This window comes from Stegostoma tigrinum, chromosome 2 (assembly GCF_030684315.1).
Source record: "Stegostoma tigrinum isolate sSteTig4 chromosome 2, sSteTig4.hap1, whole genome shotgun sequence".
NCBI lineage: Eukaryota > Metazoa > Chordata > Chondrichthyes > Orectolobiformes > Stegostomatidae > Stegostoma > Stegostoma tigrinum.
Genome location: NC_081355.1, coordinates 115,369,799 through 115,393,357, shown reverse-complemented (window position 1 = coordinate 115,393,357; position 23,559 = coordinate 115,369,799). Strand labels below are relative to the sequence as shown.

Sequence of the window (23,559 nt, the reverse complement as noted above, 5' to 3'; positions counted from 1 at the left end):
TATAAGAAAATTTAAAGAGTTTGCACTCATTTTCCACTCTGATATTTTATTACAGTTATTAACCCACATAACATAAGTCATGTTACACTTCTTCCATGTAGGAGAGAGGATTGCCAATCACCAGTGATGTCAAATTGTTTTACAACTGATGAAGTATATTTTAATGTGTACAGTAGCCATCATTGTAATGTAGGAAGCGTGGTAGTCTATTTGCATGCAGCAAGCCCTCACTAACAACGCTGTAATAAAGATCAGAAAATAGGGTAAATCAGAAACAGGGAATATATGTCCTTTAGTTATGAGAGATAATACCCTGCTGGAGGCAAACTCACAACAGTAAAGCCCAGGCTAAAGCATTCAACAACTCTTTCATAACTCATGCTTTCAACAATTACATTTCTAATCATTTATAATTGAGTCTTAGATGTAATTCAAAATGACATAATACAAGCTGAGAGAACTTGTTTTTCATCCTTGCCTTTCCTAATCTTGCAAATCCAATCATGTAATGCTTCACAATGTATGTCATTCCATTGCATTTCATAACCTGTTCCTGCTTCAACACAATTCTCAATCCCACGAAACTGGTTGGGCTCTCCAGCATTCCAGTTCTGAAATGATACCTGTAACAATGACATAAATATTTGCTGTTTTAACCTTATAGTGTTTTGAAGTACTTGGAAATAACATAGCTGAATTAATATGATTAAATGGTAAATAAAGGTAGTCAGTTTACTGTAACAAAACAAATCTGAAGTTAATTCTTTAAAAATGCTTGTTTTGAATGGACATTACATGGAAAAGAATATTAAAAATAAATCAGGAACAATCAGAAAGGGCAGATGAGAGATGAAGGATGTTCTTACGTTGCATTGCATTACTTCTCCATTAAAGCAGGAGAAAGAAAAATCATTGTAAATTGATTTTAATTCATAACAACATTGTAAGAACATTGTGGCTATCAGTTAAATATAGAATCAGATACTGGCCATATACCAGAGTGAAGTATGGCCTTCTAGTCAGTCCAGGCCACTACCCATATAACGACAGTGGACTGAATTTCTATGACTGTAACTGGAGAAGAATCTGTATGGGTAGGTGCTGAGATTGGAGGCCAGACTTTGGCTCTTTTCCTCCTGCAAAAGTCTTTAGTTCATAAAGGGCAATTGCATAACATACCCGCTCACTTTCAGACAGGCTTCTGCTAAACAGCAATGATACCATTGCTACGCTTGCCGCAGTAACCTAGCAACAGTGGGTTTAATAGATTCTTGTGTTTGCCTTGCACACAGAGTTGCTAAGTGCTTCAAAAGGGAATGTCACAGGCAGAAATTTACCCTCTGGTTCAAGACCCCAGATCGGGGTCAAATCAGGCTGACAATACTGGACTGGTGGGAATCAGCTCCTGGCTCTGATCTTCCTTGAATTGGGTAATCATTAGCTGAATGACAAGTTCCCAACTAATTCAGGACTTCAGAAAGATCTTTGAAATCAGAGGGAAAATAGCTGGTCTTCAAACTCAGAAGGCAATGAAGCCTGCAGTTCAGCAAGTGCAAGATGGTGTCTCCATCTTGAGGTTTCTTCTCGGCAAACAACTTTCAAAACTTGAACTTAAGCAAAAAAGCCCCAGTAGCCAATATACTATTGTAGAGAGGGAAACTCAATGGCAGCCTGCCACCACAACTAAAGCCAGGTAGAAGGAGTAGGCCTCAAAAGCTCCTGGGAAGATTATTGTTGCCAGTTTGCAATCAGGTCCTAGCAGCTGGTCCCAATGCCTTAAGTATCCTCGAGGACAACTAAAAAAGATGCAAGAGGCCTCTGACAACAGGTCTTTATGGAACATTAAGAATCCTCAATTGGCTAGATGCTTCCTCAAAAGATGGCCTGTTGATGAGATGGTGCCAATAAACTGTCACACCAGCTGGCAGTGTGGTGTTTGTGCCTGGTCACATCTCTATCTTCTCCACCAAAGGTTGAAGATCCTGCCCCAATATTTCAAGAGCAGTTTATTTGGAACTAGTTTATCAGTAATCAGAATGTGATGAAATGCTGCAAGGGAACTGGACTATTTCCAAACCATTTTTAAGCAAAAAAAATTGAAACTTTTCAGCTAACACCAGTGGCTAACTCATATCGCAGCTAATCACAAGGTAGTAGGAGCTGCAGATTCTGTAGAATCTGAGATAACAAGGTGTAGAGCTGAGTGAACACAGCGGGCCAAGCAGCATCAGAGGAACAGGAAGGCTGACGTTTCGAGACTAGGCCCTTCTTCGGAAATGGGTCAAGACCTAAAACGTCAGTTTTCCTGCTCCTCTGATGCTGCTTGCCTGCTGTGTTCATCCAGCTCTACACCTTGTTATCGCAGCTATTCACTGCAGGGAGCCTTCTCTCTCCATTTAAGGTGGAGCCACAACAGTGCTGTAAAGGCATAAGTACTAACTCAACAGATGATAATACTTCAAATGTCTGAAAGCTGAATAGATCCAGGGCATAACCAGTGGCTGGATTGGTGTCATACAGCAATGGAGCAGAGTATGAGAAAACTTTGACACTGAAGTTTTAGTTTTGGTGCAAAGTCATTGGCATGAACCTCATTACGTAAAGGCACTATTAAAAGCTGGAATATTCCATAACACCTCCTTAAAATCCTACTGATTTGGTGAAACTTTTGAGTTGAGAAATTACAATGTGAACAGGTAAGGGAATTAATTCAACAAATATTTGGTGCTGGTGAAATTCTTAATGATCTCATCTTTGTTACACCTCTAAACTAGAACCTTCCCAAGAGATTAAAACAACAAGCAAAAACGAAATGCATTACAGTTACGTAGAAAATGTGAGATTTTGACATGTGGAAGTTATTTTCAGTTGCACACTTGATGACAAAACACTTACCGGACTGTCATCACTCCAGACAAATCCACTGTTTGGTTTCGGTTTATATAATCCAATCCATAGAGGTGAATAAGCCATAAGTGACCTATATACAATGAAAAGAGAAGCTGAATAAAATATTGAGGTTCCTTTGGACATTTGACTTGATAATGGTGTACAAAATGATCAGAGGTATAGATAGAGTAGACAGCCAGAGACTTTTTCCTTAGGTGGAAGTAACATTGACGAGGGGACATAGTTTTAAAGTGAAAGGAGGTAGATATCGGGGAGACGTCAGAGGCAGGTTCTTTACTCAGAGAGTGGTAGGAGCATGGAATGTATTGCCAGAGAGGGTAGTGGAGCCAGCCTCATTAGGGGCATTTAAGCAGCTATTAGATAGGCATATGGATGATAGTATGAGGTAGGGGTGGAGGTTAGACAGAACTTAGGTTTAGGGTAAAAGTTCGGCACAACATTGTGGGCCGAAGAGCCTGTACTGTGCTGTACTGTTCTGTGTTTTATGCTCTATGTTCTATTAGTTGCTGAATTAGCTCTGGCTGAGGAGGATAACTGTGCCAATCACCCAGAAAAACCATGGGATCAATTTCATGGTTGCCCCTCATCCTCCTATGTCAATCAGACAGTGTGCCTGTAAGTTTTCAAATATTGATGAACAAATGAAGGTGGATGAGATTTCATTTGGGTTAGGAGAAGGGGCTGCACTTGTTGAAGTAATTGACCTGTTCAAGAGATGTTATTAGATGCCTGAAGAGCTCGAAACCAGGCCTCCTGGCATGACCACTGCACCATAAGGCCCCTTTAAAGCAAATGTGCCCTCTCTTAAAGCAAGGGTGTTTGACAAAATTATAATCTTAATATAATTATTGGGTTTTGGCAATGGGTTTTTGAAGTAAAATATGGGGCCATGTGACCTGATCTGAGATCTGCCTGATAGGGAAATTATTTCTCACTAACTTATTGGAGTTTTTTGAGGAAGTCTCAACCAGAGTGGATAGAAGTGACTTCATCAAGTATTTGGACTTCTACAAGGAGTTCAACCTCACTGAAGGTTGAATCATAAGATGAGTCCACGGTATTAGAGGTGGTGTGTTGGCAGGGATTGAGAATTGATGAAAAGACAGAAAAAAGTGAGTGGATAAGAGGTTCTTTTACAGGTTGGTTTTACAACATGACTTGCTGGAAATTCAAGTTATTACAGGTTACACATGGATCAATGCTGGGACCGCAATTGTTTACAATGTATATCAATGACTTGGACGAAGAATACAAATCTACTGAAGCCAAATTTGCAGACAATGCAAAAATAAGTGGAAAGGCAGATTGTAAGAGGTATACAAAGAGTTTATGCAAAGAGGCAAACATTTGGCAAATGGAGGAGGATGTGGAAAAATGTGAAACTGCTCATTTTGGAAGGGTGAACAGAAGATCAGAATATTATTTAAATGGAGAAAAACTGAAGAAAGCTGCAACACAAAGGGACTTGAGGGGTACCTGTACATAAACTACAGAAAACTAGCACATAGGCATAGCAATTAATCAGAAAGTTGAATGGAATGTTGGCCCCTATTTCAGGAAGGTTAAACTGTAAGAATAAGGAGGTCTTACTGCAACTGGAGTACTGTGAGCAATTTGGGGCCCCTTATTTGATGAGAAATATGATTTCATTAAAGACACTTCAGAGAAGGCTCACTAGGATGATCCCTGATACAGAGGGATTGCCTCATGATCAAAGGCTAAACAGGTTGGCACTCTACTCACTGGAGTTTAGAAGAATGAGAGGTGATCTTATTGAAACATTTAGGATTTTTAAGGTGTTTGACTGGGCCAATGCTGAGAGGATGTTTCCCCTCACGGGAGAGTCTAGGACCAAAGTCGAGGAATAAAGGGCAACAATTTCAGACTGAGATAAGGAGGAATTTCTTCTCTCAAAGAGTTGTGAGACTTTGGAGCTCTTCGGAAAACGGGAGTCAAAAACAAACTCAGAGAATTCTGGAGAAACACAGCAGGTCTGGAAACATCTGTGAAGAGAGAAACAGAGTTAATGTTTTGAGTCCTGTATGAATGTTCCTCAGCTTCTTCTTCACATAAATGCTGAGAGGGGGTTTCCCCTCAAGGGAGGGCCTAGGACCAGACAATCTCAGAATAAAACGGCATAAAGTTAACACTGAGATGAGGAAGAATTTCTTCTCTCAGAGGGTTGTGGGGGTAGAGTCCTTGTATATATTTAAGGCTGAGATGGATTTTTGGTCAGTAGGGGAATCAAGACTTGTGGGGAAAGGGCAGGAAAGCAGAATATTGGAACAACCATGTTCCTATTGAATGATGGAACAGGTTCTGGGGCCAAATGGCACACTGATAGAATCATAGCAGCATAAAATCATGAAATTTTACAGTACAGTAACAGGCCATTCAGCCCATTGTGTCAGTACTGGCTCCTGAAAGAGCAACTCAGCTAGTATCATTTTCCAGCCCTACCGCTATAGTCCTATGAACCTAACACTTTCAAATATATATCCATCTCTCTTTGGAAACCTCCCATGGAATCTGTCTCCACCACTCTCCCAGGCAGCATATTCCAAATCCTAATAAATCTTTGAGAAAAGAAGTCTCTTCTTATCACACTCCTAGCTGTCTTGTTGGTAAGCTTCAGATTGTGACCCCTAGTTACTGATATACTCTTGCTCCTTTTTCTTCCGGTCTCGGCATGAATTCGATCAATGGGCTGTTTGCCCTCAACAATCATAAGTGGTAACTTAGTTACATATCATGTCATGCTTTTACATTTTGCACACCCTGAAGAATAGTCTTAGATTTGACTTTCACAGGGAGCACTCCAGAACATTTCAAAACTAGAATCATAAAAACCCTTCAGTGTGGAAGCAGACTATTTGAGCCATCAAGTCCACACTGATCCTCCAAGGAGAGACTAGATCCATCCACACCTACCGTTCTATGCTGTCCCTGCATTTCCCATGCCGACCCCACCTCGTATACACATCCCTGAACAGTGTGGACAATTTAGCTTGGCCAGTCTACCTAACCTACACTTTCTTGAACTGTGGGAGGGAACTGGAGCACCTGGACAAAACCCATGCAGATTCATAGAGAATGTGCAAATTCCACACAGACAGTCACCCAGAGCTGGAATTGAACACAGGTCCCTGGTGCAATAACGCAGCAGTGCTAACCACTGAGTCAGTTTGACACCCCTGAACCAGTTATGTTTCATTCTTTAACCAGGGGAGGGGGCTTATATTGTTGTTGGGGAAGAGACTTATGCTCCTCTTGGCTTACTAGCAATGCCGTAGGGCAGATAGTGCCTCGCTGAAGAGGAAGGCCAGAGTGAGGGTAGGGCCAATCAGAGATAGTGGAGGGAACCTGTGCATGGAGTCAGAGGAGGCAGGGGAGGTCCTTAATGAATACTTTGCTTCAGTATTCACCAGAGAGAGCAACCTTGACATTTGTCAGGCTACATGAAGCAGGTAGATATGCTTGAATAGGTTGCTGTTAGGAAGGAGGATATGCTAGAAATTTTGAAAAACGTGAGGTTAGATAAGACCGTTGGGCCAGACGGGATATACCCAAGGTTTTATGGGAAGTGAGGGAAGAGATTACTGCCCTTAGCCTATGATCTTTGTATCCTTACTATCTACTGTACTAGTACCAGAAGATTGGAGGGTGGCAAATGTCATTTCCTTTTTCAGTCTTACTTCTGTGGTGGGAAAATTATTGGAGAGGATTCTGAGAGATAGTAGTTATGTTTATTTGGAAAAGCACAGTTTGGTTAGAAATAGTCAGCATGGCTTTGTGAGGGGCAGGTCATTCCTCACAAGCCTTGTTGAATTCTTTGCGCATGTGACAAAGTACATCGATGAAAGTAAAGCAGTGGATGTGGTGTATATGGATTTTGGCAAGGCATTTGATAAGGATCTCCATGGTGGGCTCATTCAGAAAGTAAGGAGGCATGGGATTCAGGGAAATTTGGCTGTCTGGAATCAAAACTGGCTGCCCAATAGAAGACAGAGGGTGGTAGTAGATGGAAAGTATTCAGCCTGGAGCTTGGTGACCAGTGGGGTTCTGCAGGGATCTGTTCTGGGAACTCTACTCTTTGTGATCTTTATAAATGACTTGGATGAGGAAGTGGAATGGTGGGTTCGTAAGTTTGCCGATGACACAAAGTTTGGTGGAGTTGGGGACAGTGCAGAGGGCTGTTGTAGTATGCAATGGGACACTGACAGGATGCAGACCTGGGAAAAGAAGTAGCAGATGGAATTCAACCCAGAAAAGTGTGGAGTGATTCATTTTGGATGTGTGAATTTGAATGCAGAATCTAGGGTTAATGGCAGCATTCTCGGCAGTGTGGAGAAACAGAGGGATCTTGGGGTCCACGTCCATGGATCCCTTAAAGTTGCTACTCAAGTTGATAGGGTTGTAAAGAAGGTGTATGGTGTGTTGGCTTTAATTGGCAGGGGAATTGAGTTTAAGAGCCATGAGGTTATGCTGCAGCTCTATAAAGCTCTGGTTAGACTACACTTGGAGTATTGTGTTCGGTTCTGGTCACCTCATTATAGAAAAGATGTGGAAGCTTTAGAGAGGGTGCAGAGGAGATTTACCAGGATGCTGCCTGGACTGGAGAGCAGGCATTATGAGGAAAGGTTGAGGGAGCTACGGCTCTTTTCATTGAAGTGAAGGAGGATGAGAGGTGACTTGATAGAGGTGTGCAAGAAGATGAGAGGCATAGATAGATGGATAGCCAGATACTTTTTTTAGGGTGGAAATGACTATTACGAGGGGGCATAATTTTGAGGTGATTGGAGGAAGGTATAGGGGAGATGTCAGAGGTAGGTTCTTTACACACAGAGTGGTGGGCGTGTGGCATGCACTGCCGGTGGTGGTAGTGGAGTCAGATACTTTAGAGACTTTCAAGCAACTCTTGGATAGGCACATGGAGGATAGTAAAATGTAGGATATGCAGGGTAGATTGATCTTAGTGGGATAATAGGTCAGCGCAACATTGTGGACCAAAGGGCCTGTACTGAGCTGTATTGTTCTATGTTCTAAGTTCTATGTTCTATGTTCTTAATTCTGAGAACCCAGTTGACCGCAAAACATGAGTAGCAGGTTAAAACAGAGATTAGCGGTCTTGTTAAGACAACAAGTCTCCTGAGAGTCAACAGACTGAAACCAGCTTCACAACTTTGCTTGAGTTAACTTCCTCAAATTCTTGTGTTAAAATTTCTTCGAACGTAACTCATTAGATAGGCCTTCTCTCTCATGAACAAAGGACCTGGGTGGGATAAGAAGGGAAATTGATTCATCAAATACTTACACTAGGTTTTTCCAGATAAATCTTTCTTCAGCGTAATCGTGGATGCTGACAAGGTCTCCGCCAATGTCTTGACAGTAATTACGTGCTTCAAACCATGATTTCTGAGCTTGCATAGATTTTATAAAAGTCTGGATGGGAAAGCATATCCGTTACTAATCTTCAAATCACAAAGTCTAAGAAAACAAAAGTGACCTTCCCTCGAGGCTGAGTTGATAAATGATTTAAAATGAAGCATGTACAAGATTGAAGTCGTATCACATTCAATGAAAGGGCTGTTGAGTAGATGTTTAAACGTAGTCTGTGGCACAGGTTCTCCATTCTATCTGGCTAATGACACCTTAAAGGACTTGTGCTTTTCGTGGTTAACCTTGATCCGTCTGCTGGCAAAGCGCAGCTTGAGATTTGCACAACCTGAGATCTGCTTGTCGGCGTAATGCCACAGAGTTAATAAAAGGAAAACAGGCAAGATTTGCATGCAAACAGCATATTACATGGATGTTGTCAGCTAGTTGTTTTTCTGCACATTTCAGCTTGCAGGTTTTTTTACAACCAGGCTGGCTGGGAATTCAAGTTATTAACAGTAATGCAAAAACAATAGGGCACCTGGGACCTGAAGGAATTGCAGCACCGACTATGCAATTGCTTAAATAGATTTAAGGATTAATTAGAAAGACAGCTGCAATGCAAAAGGAGAATGAAGTACATTCAAACTTGGGACAGAAATAGTGGTGAAGAGAGGAAAAGCAAGATTGCATTAAGAAGGTAATAAAAGCGACACAAAGGAATGACATTGAGGAAAAGAACTAATAAATTCTTAAAATAATTTACCACATACTAGAATAGTACTGAACTGTTCCACTTAATCTGATTCCAAGCTGGAGAAATAGATTGTCAATGGATCAACAGTTAGACTGTTAAAAAGATCCTTATACTCTTCATTATAAATTCTACTTGTTTGCATTGAACTTAATTGGCGATTAAACTGTGAATTCCACAATCTCTTAAAATGGATGCTAAATGCCAGATCAAATTTTGTGGGAAGCATGCAATAGAAGTGCACAAAATTGGCAGGATTTGGGTAGTTTAGAAGTGAGTTGATTGGTTCAGAATTTCCAGTTCATTCTTTGCCTTTGTAGCCACAATATTTATGTGGCTGCCCAAGTTAATTTAGTGCCCATTGATAAATAAAATGTTGATGGTAAAGGATTTATTGATGATGAGCATTGGAGGAAATGGTCAGGTTCCTTTTTATTGGAATAAAACAAATAGACAGTGCCTGAGAAACTCAGAAGGTCAGATAGCATCAGTGGAGAAAGAAGCCAAATGTAATCAAAATGGAAGACAACGTTCAGGCTCTGAAATTGTTCAAATTGACGTTGAGTCCAACTGGAAGGTGGCTAAACAGACATGATATGCAGTTCCTTCAGCTTTTGTTGGTCTTTGCTGGAACACTGCAGCAAGCCTATAGCAAGATGATGTATTGCAAAGGCAAATAACTCGAGGACAGGAGTCTTTCATACACCCATCTCAGCCTGCACTCTATCTATGTGAGCACAGATGTACTGCTAAGGCTCTGGTTAGATGGCATTTAGAATATTGTGAGCAGTCTCACACCCTGTATCAAAGAAAAGATGCGCTGGCATTTGAGGGGGTCCTGAAGAGGTTCACAAGAATGATCCCAGGAATGAAGGGATATCACATGAGGCAGGTTTGAGGACTTTTGGTCTGTACTCACTGTAGGTTAGAAGGATGAGAGGGTATCTGATTGAAGCTTACAGAATATTGGATAGAGTGGACATGGAAATGATATTTCTCTTAATAGGAGAGACGAGGACCTGAATAAACAGCCTCTGGGTGAAGGGACGACCCTTTAGAACTGAGATGAGTAGCGAATCATCGCCACAAAGGGCTGTGGAGCCAAGTCATTGAGTGTCTTTTTAGACAAAGAGAGGCAGGTTCTTGATTAGTCAGGGGATCAAGGGTTACAGGGAAAAGGCAGGAGACTGGGTTTAAGAAACAGATCAGCCATGATTGAATGGAGGAGGAGACGCGATGAGCCAAATGGCTTAATTCTGCTCATGCAATTTATGGTTTGTTTCACTCCTTACACATTTCCGTGTATTTCAACAACACAAAAGCCATCATTTTCAAGTTGCCTTCACTTCTGAACAAGAGCCAAGTGTCTCAACAGCAGCACAGAGGCACGGAGCCTGAGAGATCGAGCTTAGCATGGGAGAAAGATCAAGACCAGTGGGAGGCCTTTCTCTTTATTTTTCTACTTTTTACCTAAGATCTTGTACTTAAGGTGGCACCATGAATGGCAACATTGTAAATTGTTCACTGAGTTCTCTATCCCTGTACTTGAGTACATGAGACAATAGAATTTAATTCTCTCACTTTCTATTTTAAACTCAGATCTCCAGGATCTGCAATATTTTGTTTTTCCTTTCATCAGAGATGATCAGTGCTTGGCATGTATGTGCCATAAATGTTACATGCTGCTTATCAATGCAAACTTGAATATTCTCGCAATACTGCTGGAAGCTAGTATGGATTCGTCCATCATTTGAAGAGTTACAAATGGTTCTGAACAAAATGCAAAAGTATCCACATTCTTGACTAGGTTTTGAAAGGATGTCACTGGTGAAAGAATTAGAACACTTTCTCCTAAAATGCTATCCTGTGAAAGTCCAACAGTGATGTCCTGGGGCTGTGAACTCATTGCAAAAAGGGCTGTGGAGGCCAACTCATTGAGTGCATTTAAGATAGAGATAGATAGTTTCTTGATTAGCTGGTGGGTTATTTGCTTCTTTCTACCACCCATGGGATGCAGGAGGCAGCATAATACCCAAACTTCAGTTGCTACATGGTTTGACTTTTACCCCTTGATATTCTGGAATAGTTGCAAGTCCTTGAGGCTATCCTTTTCTGGCTGACAAATGGTTTGCACATAGGGGAAAAGTAGGACCAATAAAGAAAAAATAGATGAAGGTTGCACAAGAAATATTTAGATCCATTGGGTTCTGATTGAAGAAGCTACCTGTGAGCACAGTACTTAAAATAGGTATGGGAGGCGATCCTATTGATACAAATAAAATCCTGATTTCTGAAGAACGGTCCTGAGCTGAAATATCAGCTTTCCTACTCCTGCCTGGCCAGTTGTGTTCCTCCAGCTCCACACAGTGTTATCTAAAATCCTGAGGCGTCTTTACAGTGTATTTCCCCCTGTGGCAGGGACAGGAACAAGGGGCTGCATTTTAAACATAAAGGTCACCCATTTAAGATGGGATGAGAAAAAATCTTTCCTCAGAGGACGGAGCATTTTTGTTTCCCTTTTCCCAGGTGACCATTGGAGACAGACTCATTTAATATTTTTAAGGTAGAGGTAGACAGATACTGGGGTAAGAAGGGAAAGGAATGTGGAGATAATAAGATAACAAAGTGTGGAGCTGGATGAACACAGCAGGCCAAGCAGCATCTCAGGAGCACAAAAGCTGACGTTTCGGGCCTAGCCCCTTCACCAGAGAGGGAGATGGAGAGAGGGTTCTGAAATAAATAGGGAGAGAAGGGGAGGCGGACCGAAGATGGAGAGAAAACAAGATAGGTAGAGAGGAGAGTATAGGTGGGGAGGTAGGGAGGGGATAGGTCAGTCCAGGGAAGATGGACAGGTCAAGGAGGTGGGATGAGATGGTAGGTAGGAAATGGAGGTGCGGCTTGAGGTGGGAGGAAGGGATGGGTGAGAGGAAGAACAGATTAGGGAGGCAGAGACAGGCTGGGCTGGTTTAGGGATGCAGTGGGGGGAGGGGACGAGCTGGGCTGGTTTTGTGATGCAGTGCGGGGAGGGGAAGAACTGGGCTGGTTTTGGGATGCAGTAGGGGAAGGGGAGATTTTGAAGCTTGTGAAGTCCACATTGATACTATTGGGCTGCAGGGTTTCCAAGCGGAATATGAGTTGCTGTCCCTGCAACCTTCGGGTGGCGTCATTGTGGCACTGCAGGAGGCCCATGATGGACATGTCGTCTGAGGAATGGGAGGGGGAGTTGAAATGGTTTGCGACTGGGAGGTGCAGTTGTTTGTTGCGAACCAAGCGGAGGTATTCTGCAAAGCGGTCCCCAAGCCTCCGCTTGGTTTCCCCAACGTAGAGAAAGCCACACCGGGTGCAATGGATACAATATATCACATTGGCAGATGTGCAGGTGAACATCTGTTTGATATGGAAGGTCATCCTGGGACGGGGGTGAGGGAGGAGGTGTGGGGGCAAGTGTAGCACTTCCTGCGGTTGCAGGGGAAGGTGCCGGGTGTGGTGGGTTGGAGGGGAGTGTGGAGCGGACAAGGGAGTCACGGAGAGAGTGGTCTCTCCGGAAGGCAGACAAGGGTGGGAATGGAAAAATGGCTTGGGTGGTGGGGTCGGATTGTAGATGGCGGAAGTGTTGGAACTCCTCCTTGACCTGTCCATCTTCCCTGGACTAACCTATCCCCTCCCTACCTCCCCACCTGTACTCTCCTCTCTAGCTATCTTGTTTTCTCTCCATCTTCGGTCCGCCTCCCCCTCTCTCCCTATTTATTCCAGTTCCCTCTCCCCATCCCCATCTCTGATGAAGGGGCTAGGCCCGAAACGTCAGCTTTTGTGCCCCTGAGATGCTGCTTGGCCTGCTGTGTTCATCCAGCTCCAAACTTTGTTATCTTGGATTCTCCAGCATCTGCAGTTCCCATTATCACTCATGGAGATAATAAGAACTGCTGACGCTGGGGTCAGAGATAACATAGTCTCGAGCTAAGGGAGCACATCCGGCCAGGCAGCATCAGAGGAACAGGAAAGTTGACATTTCGGGTTGGGAGCCTTCTTGTGGCTACAGACAGGTCAGCTGAGTGAATTGTCCAGTAGGCTTAAGAGGCTGAATGATCGACTCCTGCCCTTAACTGACATAAGTTCATATACAGCTTCAGTATGTCCCCCAGAATTTCACAGCCTGTGGTTCTGTTTTGAAATTTAGTGACTATCTTTTTGTAGGAGGTTTATTTCCACTGAAGCTGTTTGACTGAAAGTGTCATCTAAGCCTTAGTCCAAACTTAGACACAAGGCGACTGCCTAAGCAAGAAGATACAGCAACTGAGCTCAGCAACAGTGAGGCAGCGTGTCACTACACATAATGATTCACTAGGCTAATACAAGTCAAGGAAAAGGTTCTGCAGTGATACTTGATGTAAAAGAAAATGGTTTTAGCCATTAGAAGTGAGTCATTGAATCCCTACAAGGTAGATAGAGGACATTCAGTCTGCACTGACCCTCCAAAGAGCATCCCACCCTATTCTCATAATCCCACATTTAGTATAGTTAACCCACTGAGTCTGCATCCACAGTCCTTTTGGTTTCTACAGGATAATTTAGCATGGCCAATCTACCTAACCTGCTCATCTTTGGACTATGAGGAAACCGGAGCACTCAAGTGAGACACACACAGGCATAGAGAGAATGTGCAAACCCCAAGCTCCCACCCAAGGCTGGAATCAAACCAAGGTCTCTGTTATTGTGAGGCAATAGCGCTAACCACTGTGCCACTCTGAGTCAGAGGGACAAGCTGTGCTGGTCTTTAAAGAGACACCACATGGTTTCACTTTAACAGCATATAAAAGTACAGAATATAAACGTTCAGTGGTCTCACTTTGTAACAGTACCCAGAATTTTCATATGTCTCCCAGCCTTCTGAACAAGTTGTGGCGAGAGTTGTCGGAATTGTTGGAGGAGACGTTGCACCAGCTGCCCAGTGTTTGCAGATGTATTTTGCCTTTTTCGTACAATCATACACATTCCATAATCCAGCAGCACTGTTGGTTGCCATACCAACACAGCCAGCTTTTCTCCCTGCAATTAATAATTTAAACAACAAATTCTCCCAGGAACCAAATAGACAAACAGTTAAGAAGCAGATCAACACACTTCAAATAAATTGAACCCACTGCCTTTTGTACAAAAAGTAACAATAATTTAATAAAATTAATGGTAGTATAAATATGCGATATTATTCTGATTCAGCTACAAAATTAGGTGGAAAATCGGGTGATGAACACTAGGTTGGGTTTATTTTACTTTTGTATGGTGGAGAGAAGAGGACCAATTTTCATCTATTATGCTCCTCATGGCACTGATGATAATCTGTATCCAGCTTTGCACCCTAATAGAGTCAAGGCAGTTTATTATTAGATGACAAATAAACCACACTTTTTACCCAAACTCATGGTATTCCCCAGTGGGTGGAATTTAGTTCCACCCCAGAGGCATATTTGGAGACATTGAGGGCTATATGATCAGTTGGTATGGTGCAAAGTGAGGACAACGCCGCCTTTCCACTCCCATGCATATTAAGCTCAGAACAGCAAGGATATTTTGTGGCCTGAAAGCCGATGTCAATTGTGGATAGTTAAATAGCTACTTAGGGGCCACCTGAGGGTCCTGTCCAGTCACCGCTGATATTCAACCAGTGGTGCCAGAGGAGCCACGCCACACAGGGAGGTTGCCCAGCCAACCCTATCGGTTCTCCTTGTTGCTTCCTAAAAATAGTCTCCAGTTTTTTGCTCCTGATCTCACTCCCATCCCTTGCTCTTCAAACCCTTGCTCCAAATCCCATCAAGTCCTATCTGGGAATTAAGGGCAAGTAGCAGTTATTGTCCAAACTGTTGTACAGGCAATGGCTGGCACTCCCCTGGATACTGCTGGAGCTAGAGACCTGATAGTCTTTGATTGCTTTCAGTGATGGGGACAGTGGGGATTACCATCATATTGAGGGTCTGATTGCCTGGCAGGGTCAACGTTATCTAGTTTACTGCCTAGTAATTGAACTGGGCCTTTTGGACAGAAGCAACATGGATTCTCCCAGCTCTCCAATGAAAAGATAAACCACCGGTCAAAAATATATTCCACTGAAGGTTTATTGCTGCCCAATAGTTGAAAGCTCAAGTTACAGCTCAGTACACAATAAACTAAATTCAATGAGTTGCTATATTAGAGGATGCTTTGCTTAAAGCCTACCTGGCATATTGATATTCCAATTTGAAAAGGACACCGACTCCCCATTCACAGACAAGAAAGCCCCTTGGTTGTCTGGATCAGATTTTATGCCAATCCAAAAATAGCCCTCTGGTCTCAGACCAATTAAGCTTGTCAAAAACGCTTGCTCATATCTGGAATGGAGAAGGAAGATTAACAAATAGAAAAACTGATTCCTGTGCAGCGGCAAGAAAGGATATTCCAAATTTGAAACTCCAATTTAACTCAATTCAACTTGAAGACTCACTAAATGCTGTAACACAGGAGACAATTTAATCTGTCATGTCTTTACTAGGTTAACATAAATGATAAAAAAAACCTTTGCAAGTACATATTACACTGGATTTACTGAGCAATTTGCTTTAACAATAACTACGCATTTGACCAATTGCCTAAAGCGTGTACCCAATTATCACTTCCCTTTAAGCCCATTAAAAGTTTGCTTTCACCACGTTCACATTTATTATTAACTAATGCATAACTTAGATACATTATCTTACATTGATATTAGAATCCATCTAGCATATGTCAACCCGTCATACTTAATTGATAGCAAATTGGATTACCCCAAAATCCAATTACTTTGGAACACTATTCTTTGAAAATTAATATCCAAAAGATTAATAGCTTTGACACGAAGACAAAATACCACAGATGCTGGAAAATTGAAATATAAACAGAAAATGCAAGTAGTATTCAGCTGATCAGACAGCATTTAGAGAGAGAGGAGTATTGTTAAACTTTTAGGTAAGTGATTTTTTTCAGGCCCGGAGAATATTACTGATGTGACAGACTTTGAACAAGTATAGAGACATGGAAAGCGGGGAGTTGAGTTGGTAACTTGTGGAGAAAAATTAGTTCTGGCATGTTGATCCTCATAATACATATGATTATAGTGAAGTTAAGTGCTGTTAAAGCCAAAATGGAAAGGAATGGGAAATATCTAGGACCAGACAATTGTACACAATGGAATGAATATGATTAGAATTTACAGATTTACAAAATGATCGCTTAACCTATTTAAACTTCAAACTTGATTATTTAAGCTGGATACATCCATTGATAGTTCCGGAATGCCATAAATATTAGAGAAATACAGAAACTGAATACACAGAGCCATAGAGCCATACAGCAGGGAAACAGGCCCTTTGGTCCACCTTGTCCATGCTGACCAGATTTCCCAAACTAAATGAGTCCCATTTGCCTGCATTTGGCCCATATCCCTCTAAACCTTTCCTATCCATGTAACAGTCCAAGCATCTTTTAAATGTTGCAGCTGTACCCACCATTACCATTTCCTCTGATAGCTCTGTCTACATATCCCCCACCCTCTGTTTGAAAACATTGCCCCTCGGATCCTTTGAAATCTTCCCCCTCGACATTAACCCTCTGCCCTGTGGTTTTGGACTCCTCTATCCCAGAGAAAAGAGCTTGGCTATTCACCTAATCTGTACCCCTCATGATTTCATAAACTTCTATAAGGTCATGCCTCAGCCTCCTCTGCTCAGAGAAAAAGGTTGCATCCAGTCGCCTTATAACTCAAACCCTACAGTCTCAGAAACATCCATGTAAATCTTTTTTGCACCGTTTTCAATTTAAAAAGATCCTTCCTATAGCATTGTGACCAGAATAGTACACATTACTCCAAATGTGGCCTTATCAATTCCCTTTAAAGCGGTAACATGACATCCCAATTCCTGTACTCAGTGCTCTGACCGAAAAAGGCACGAATGTCAAATACCTTCACCACCCTGCTTACCTGCGACTCCACTTTCAATTAACTATGTACCTGCACCACCAGGTCTCCCTGCTTGTCAATGCTACTCTGGGCCCTACCATCAACTGTGTATGTCCTTCCAAAATGTAACGCCTATCATTTATCTTAATTAAACTCCATCTGCCATTCCTCTGAGCCAGCTGATCAAGATGCTGTTAATTAAAATTAACCAACCTCCAGTCTTTTGGCACCTCACCCATGGCTGCCAATCATATCAATACCTCAACTAGGGGCCCCGCAATTTCTTCCCTAGCTTCCCACAATGTCCTGGGATACATTTGATCAGGTCCAGGGGATTTAGCTACCTGAGATAACAAGATGTGGATGAACACAACAGCACAGGCAGCTAGGTGGCTCAGTGGTTAGCACTGCAGCCTCACAGCGCCAGGGACCCAGGTTCGATTCCAGCCTCAGGCGACTGTCTGTGTGGAGTTTGCAATTCTGCGTGGGTTTCCTACAGGTGCTCCGATTACCTCCCACAGCTCAAAGGTGTGCAGGCTAGGTGGATCAACCATGCTAATTTGCCTGTAGTGTTCAGGGGTGTGTGGGTTATAGGGGGATGGGTCTGGGTGGGATGCTTCAAGGGGCAGTGTGGACTTGTTGGGCCGAACGGCTTGTTTCCCCACTGTAGGGAATCTAATCTAATCTAATCTAATTCAGAAACAGGCCAAGCAGCATCAGAGGAACAGAAAAGCTGACATTTCAGGCCTAGACCCTTCTTCAGAAAATGATTCAGAAAATTAGCTATCTTTCTGCCTTTTAAAACATTCAGTACCTCCTCTTCTGTACTTTGGAAATGAAAATGTCAAATAAAGTTTCTTTATTCAAGAATAATGAAATCAAGCACAAATCAGATTAGGCTGAAGTCATAGCTGCTTAAAGCATTTCCATGACTTTTGTAATAATTTGTACCTATTGAGGAAACAATATATTTGCCCTTTGAAACTATGTTATGTTTTAAAGGCACATGCTGGTCCCTGATCATTTTGATAAATTTCACTGTTGCCTATTAGTGATCAGTGACTGAAAGATTTTACTTCCTGTTATTTTCTGGTTATTAGTTTACATTGCCTGTCCATACTGGAACACAATTAATATAATACATCTTTTAGAGCAAATTGGAGTTCCAAAGAAATGAATCAATGAACTAAAAATGCTGACTTATTCTAAAATAGGCAAACTACTCCATTGTATTATTATCCAGGTGCTGACGATAAACATTCACTCCAATATTTTCACCTAACTCTTTGATTTTGATTCCAAATTTCAGGCTGCCAATGAATTGTCAATTCACAGTTATTCAGTTCTTGTCAAATATACAATTGCTCTTAATTCTGGCTTTAATTGGCATTGTTTGTCTACAATCAACATACGGCTCTCTACAATATGAGAATTTAATTATTTATTATTGGATACTCTTAGATGAAAGTTCACCAGGAATTAGAAAATATTGCTGAATTATTGAAATTGATCAATTGTTTACCAGCAAAGATACAATCTTCACTTTTTGGATGGTGGCAATGAATGTAATTACAGTAATAGGCTATGGTGTATAAGATAGTTGATTCACTAAGTTAAAGAAATACCAATGTATTACAAATGCATCACAAAGTTTTTACCAATGATTTCCATCTAGAAACCAACAGCTAGAAATTTATTGGAATTCAATAACAATAGTTCACTCAAGAGTGACACAAGAAAAAATGCTCGAACCACTTCTTCAGTTCTTCAAATGAAGTGTCCAGTTTAAGCATATCTCAGATTTGTGTGAGCAGCTTACTGGCGTTTATCCATTCATAAGATTTCCTGTTACATTATTATGCAGTATGATTTCAGTATCATGATGTAGCTCCAGATTTCAGATGCAAAATGACTTACCTGTCTTGAACATTAACAAGGAATGCATTCTGACTCTTGCACATCTTTGATGCTTCACTGAATGCCTTTGCAGTTTGCCCAATGAAATAGCAGTATGTCCGATACCGCTTCCAGCCCTGTTAATAAAATCCACAAATGGTCATTAATTTCTCTCATTGCTTCATGAGGTGTGGGTTCCACAGACATCAGCAGCTTTGGTAATACATCCCTACGTGTCCTTGAGAAGGCAGTATTGAGCCACCTTCTTGAACTGTTACAATCCACCTCGGGTAGGTACATGCACAGTCCTTTATGGATTTTGACCCGGTAACAGTAAAGGAATCGTGAGATAGTTCCAGATCAGGTGTAGACAGGAACAGGAAGGAAATTAGAACATGATGGAGACATACACACTTATTATTGATCACCAGAATTGAGAACATCTCAAAGCTTTCTATTTGCACTGCTATTGACACTGAGGAATAAATTGGAATGTCAATTTGCCATGCAACAGCATGCACCAGCTGAAAGAATGGAAGTTCCAATGACAATCAAATATATGCCAGGGGAGATCTCATTACTATGTCATCATAGGGTTGATGCAGGCTGCTTAGATACAAAACTTTTAAATTCACTCATTCAGAGAAGCCAAAGCTGGCAATCTGCTGTACCCGTTGTGGCTTCCTCTACACTGGGGAAACCAAGCGGAGGCTTGGGTACCGCTTTGCAGAACACCGACCCTCAGTTCGCAATAAACAACTGCACCTTCCAGTCATGAACCATTTTAACTCCCCCTCCCATTCCTTAGGCGACATGTCCCTTCTGGGCCTTCTGCAGGGCCATAACGATGTCACCCATAGGTTGCAGGAACAGCAACTCATATTCCACTTGGGAACCCTGCAGCCCAAAGGTATCAATGTCGATTTCACAAGCTTCAAAATCTCCCCTCCCCCCACTTCATCCAAAACCAGCCCAGCTCGTCCCCACCTCCCTAACCTCTTCTTCCTCTCACCATACCCTCCTCCCACCTCAAGTAGCACTTCCATTTCCTACCTACTAAACTCATCCCTCCCCCTTGACTTGTCCGTCCTCCCCGGACTGACCTATTCCCTCCCTACCTTCCCACCTATACTCTCCACCTATCTTCTCCTCTATCCATCTTCGGCTCCCCCTCTCTCCCTATTTATTTCAGAATCGTCTCCCCATCCCCTTTTTCTGATGAAGGGTCTAGGCCCGAAACGTCAGCTTTTGTGCTCCTAAGATGCTGCTTGGCCTGCTGTGTTCATCCAGCTCCAGACTTTGTTATCTCGAATTGTCCAGCATCTGCAGTTCCCATTATCACTGATCACAATGCTATTAGCGTGCTTGCTCCTATTTACTATCTCGGTACATTCCCCGGAAAGCATCCATGAATGCAAATTAGATAACAATGTGGTTTGGTTTCACTGAACAGGTCTTCATTTTTTTTGCCCATTGTCTACACTTGTGATATGATGGCAGAGAACTTGAGCAATATCCCATATGACAACTAATATTCAAGGAGCAACTTGAAGTAACGTCTTCAAGAGAATTGTTTGGTTGTGAACTAACTGGCAGGCATTACAGAATGATAAGCACAAAAGTTATAGGTTTCCAAGAAAGAACATGGCAAGGCTTCATTATTTTGGTAAGTGAATGCATTGTAAATTTAAACTTTAAGATAGAAAGTAAGTAAGTAATCAACAAGAACATGGAATAATCACAAATAAATAACATAAGACAATCAAAAAGTAAACTAAGGAGTAGATCATTGAGAGTGCTCCACTATTCAACAAATAAAACAATTTTTGCCTATTCTTTCATATTACCCACAATTTGATGAACTCTTACTTTTCCTGCTGATCTTCTACATAGCACCTTGTCAATGCCTTGTAGTATTCCAAGCATACTAGATCTACTGCTCCCTCTTAACCTACCCTGTTAATTACAGCCTCAAAAATCTCCAAGATAGCTACTAACTAGACTTTCATTTATCCACAAGATGTGGGTGTCGCTGTCTAGGTTAGCATTAATTTCCCATCCCAAATTGCCACTGAGAAGGTAATAGTGAGCTGCTTTATTGAACATTCGCAGTCCCTATGTTGTAGGTAAGTGATCAGTGCTGTTAGGAAGGATTCTCCAGGATTTTGACTCAGCAACAGTGAAGGAATGATGTATAGTTACATGCCATGATGCTGTGTGGGGATCTTGCCAAGGTTATTTTTCCGTATATAAGCTGCCCTTATATTTCTAGGTGATAGAGATGGTGGGTCTGGAAGGTGCTGTCAAAAGGGACTTGCTGAATTGCAACAGTCCATTTTGTAGATGGTAAACACTGCTGCTGCTGTGCGCTTTCGGTGGAGGTGTGAATGTTGAAGATATTCAATGGGATTCCAATCAAGCAGGCTGTTTTGTCCTGAATGTTGCTGAGTATCTTGAATGTTGCTGGAACTGTATGCATCTAGGCGAGTGGATAGTATTCCATCACACTCCTGATCCGTTCCTTGTCGGTGGGGAATACGTATTGTTACTTGCCACAGAATTCACACCCTCTGGCTCTTGGAGTCACAGTATTTACATGGCTAGTCCAGTTCAGTTTCTTGTCAATGATTCCAGCAGAAAATTGGTATTGAGAGTTTTCAGAAATGGTAAAGCTTTTGAATGTCGAGAGACAATAGTTGGAAATAGAAACCTGGCTCCTCTATGGCAGAAATATTACTTGGCATTTATCAGTGAAGATCCACACCTCTCACCTTATTTTGGAGTTAAGGTTATTAATGAAGCAGATGAAGAATGTTGGACATAATCCTTGCCCATGTTTGACCTGATGGGGTCAGGAGCCAATGCTGAGAACTCCCAGAGAAACTCCATCCTTGTTGCATACCGGTGTGTTACTGCCTTTGGTGGGTCTGTCATTTCGCAGGCCCATGAAGCTCAAGACTCCGGGAAGGAAATCCTTGAAGGGTTCAAGCTTTATTTTTCATTTATATAAACAATTTGAATGAGAATATAGGAGGCACAGTTAGCAAGTTTGCAGATGACACCAACATTGATGGTGTAGTCAGCCATGAAGAAGGTCATCTGAGATTACAAAGATATCATGATCAATGAGTCACTTTGCTGACAAGTGACAGATGAAGTTTAATTTGGATAAATGCAAGGTATTGCATTTTGGTAAAACAGACAGGAGGGGGACTTATACAATTAAAGGTAGGGTCCTGGGAAGTGTCGCAGAACAGAGAGACCCAAGGGTTCAGGTACATAATTCTTTGAAATTTGCTAGACAGGTAGACAGCATGGCTAAGAATGTGTTTAGCACATTTGCATTCATTGCTCAGACCTGAGAGAACAGCAGTTGGGATAACATGCTGAGAGTGTCCAGGATGTTGGTGAGGCCCCTACTGGGCTACTGTGTCCTGTTCTGGTCACCGTGCTATAGGAAGGATATTATTAAATTGGAGAGGGTTCAGAAAAGATTACTAGGGTGTTGCTGGGAATGGAGGGTTTGAGTTATAAAAGAGGTTGGATAGGCTGGAGCTTTTTCTTGCTAGAGTTTAGGAGGTTGAGGAGTAACCTTGTAGAGGTTTATTAAATTATGAGAGGCACAGGTAAGGTGAATGTCAAGGGTCTTTTCTTTAGGGTGGGGGAGTTCAAAACTAAGGGACATATTCTTGAGGTGAGAGGAGAAAGTTTTGAAAAGGTCATGCGGGGCAAAGTTTTTACACAGAGTCCTTCATGTGTGGAATGAACTGCCAGAGGAAGTGGCGGATGCTGGTACAGCCACAACATTGAAAAGGTATTTGGATAAGTACATGAACAGGAAAGGTTTGGAGAGATATGGGCCAAATGCGGGCAAGTGAGACTAGTTTAATTTGGGAACATGTTCAGTTTGGGCTGGTTGGACCAAATGATCTGTTACCATGCTGTATGACTCCAAGACTCTATAATTGCATTTGTTTCAAGCTGGAGAGCTTAATTTACAAAATGTGCTGAATTATTCTGCCCAGTTGGTACCTACTAATGCCAACATATAAAAACAGCAGCCATACCTTGAAGGCCATCTCTTTTGGAAGGAATTGAGTTTGACTTTAAATATGCTTTCTTATCGGTATGGTAAACATGTCGACAACTAAACATACCAAGTGTTTTTTAACGCCAGAGTTAATGAAGTCAGCATTCCACCAGAACAAATTACAATGTTTCATCTGCAGTGGTAGAATTGAAGGGAGAAAAGAGCTCAAGAAGCTGCTTCATTTTATGCAACTAAACCACACAGGTCAAATGATAGCCAGCAAGCAGCGTATGTAGAAACGTAGAATTAGGAGTAGGTGTAGGTAGTTCAGCCTTTCAACTCAGCTCTGCTATTCCATATGACCATGATTAAACCTCTGTGGGGATAATAACAACTGAGCTTTGCAGGGGAAATCTCGAACAATGTTCCTTCTCCTCATTTCTGTATAGGGTGCCATGAAGGTGTATGTGGGCACCAGGCTCAACCAAAATTAGATAGCAAGGACTGCAGATGCTGGGAGTCAGCGTTGATAAAACGTGCAGCTGGAGGAGCACAGCAGGTTGACAGCATCCTAGGAACAGGAGCATTGACATTTCGCATTGGGACCCTTCATCTCCACATTTTATT

The 23,559-nt window shown here is 42.0% G+C and overlaps 1 protein-coding gene across 1 annotated transcript in view; it reads right to left on the bottom strand.

Annotated features, from left to right (window-relative positions):
* mrc1a (mannose receptor, C type 1a) overlaps positions 1–23,559 on the bottom strand; it is a 137,214-nt gene that overhangs the window by 51,055 nt on the left and 62,600 nt on the right. The window contains exons 10-15 of the mRNA XM_059638721.1: positions 18,924–19,039; positions 15,251–15,402; positions 13,887–14,086; positions 8,225–8,352; positions 2,896–2,980; positions 479–623 (exon numbers count right to left, since the gene is read on the bottom strand). Coding sequence (XP_059494704.1) covers positions 479–623; positions 2,896–2,980; positions 8,225–8,352; positions 13,887–14,086; positions 15,251–15,402; positions 18,924–19,039 — 826 coding nt within the window. The remainder of the gene's footprint in view (positions 1–478; positions 624–2,895; positions 2,981–8,224; positions 8,353–13,886; positions 14,087–15,250; positions 15,403–18,923; positions 19,040–23,559) is intronic.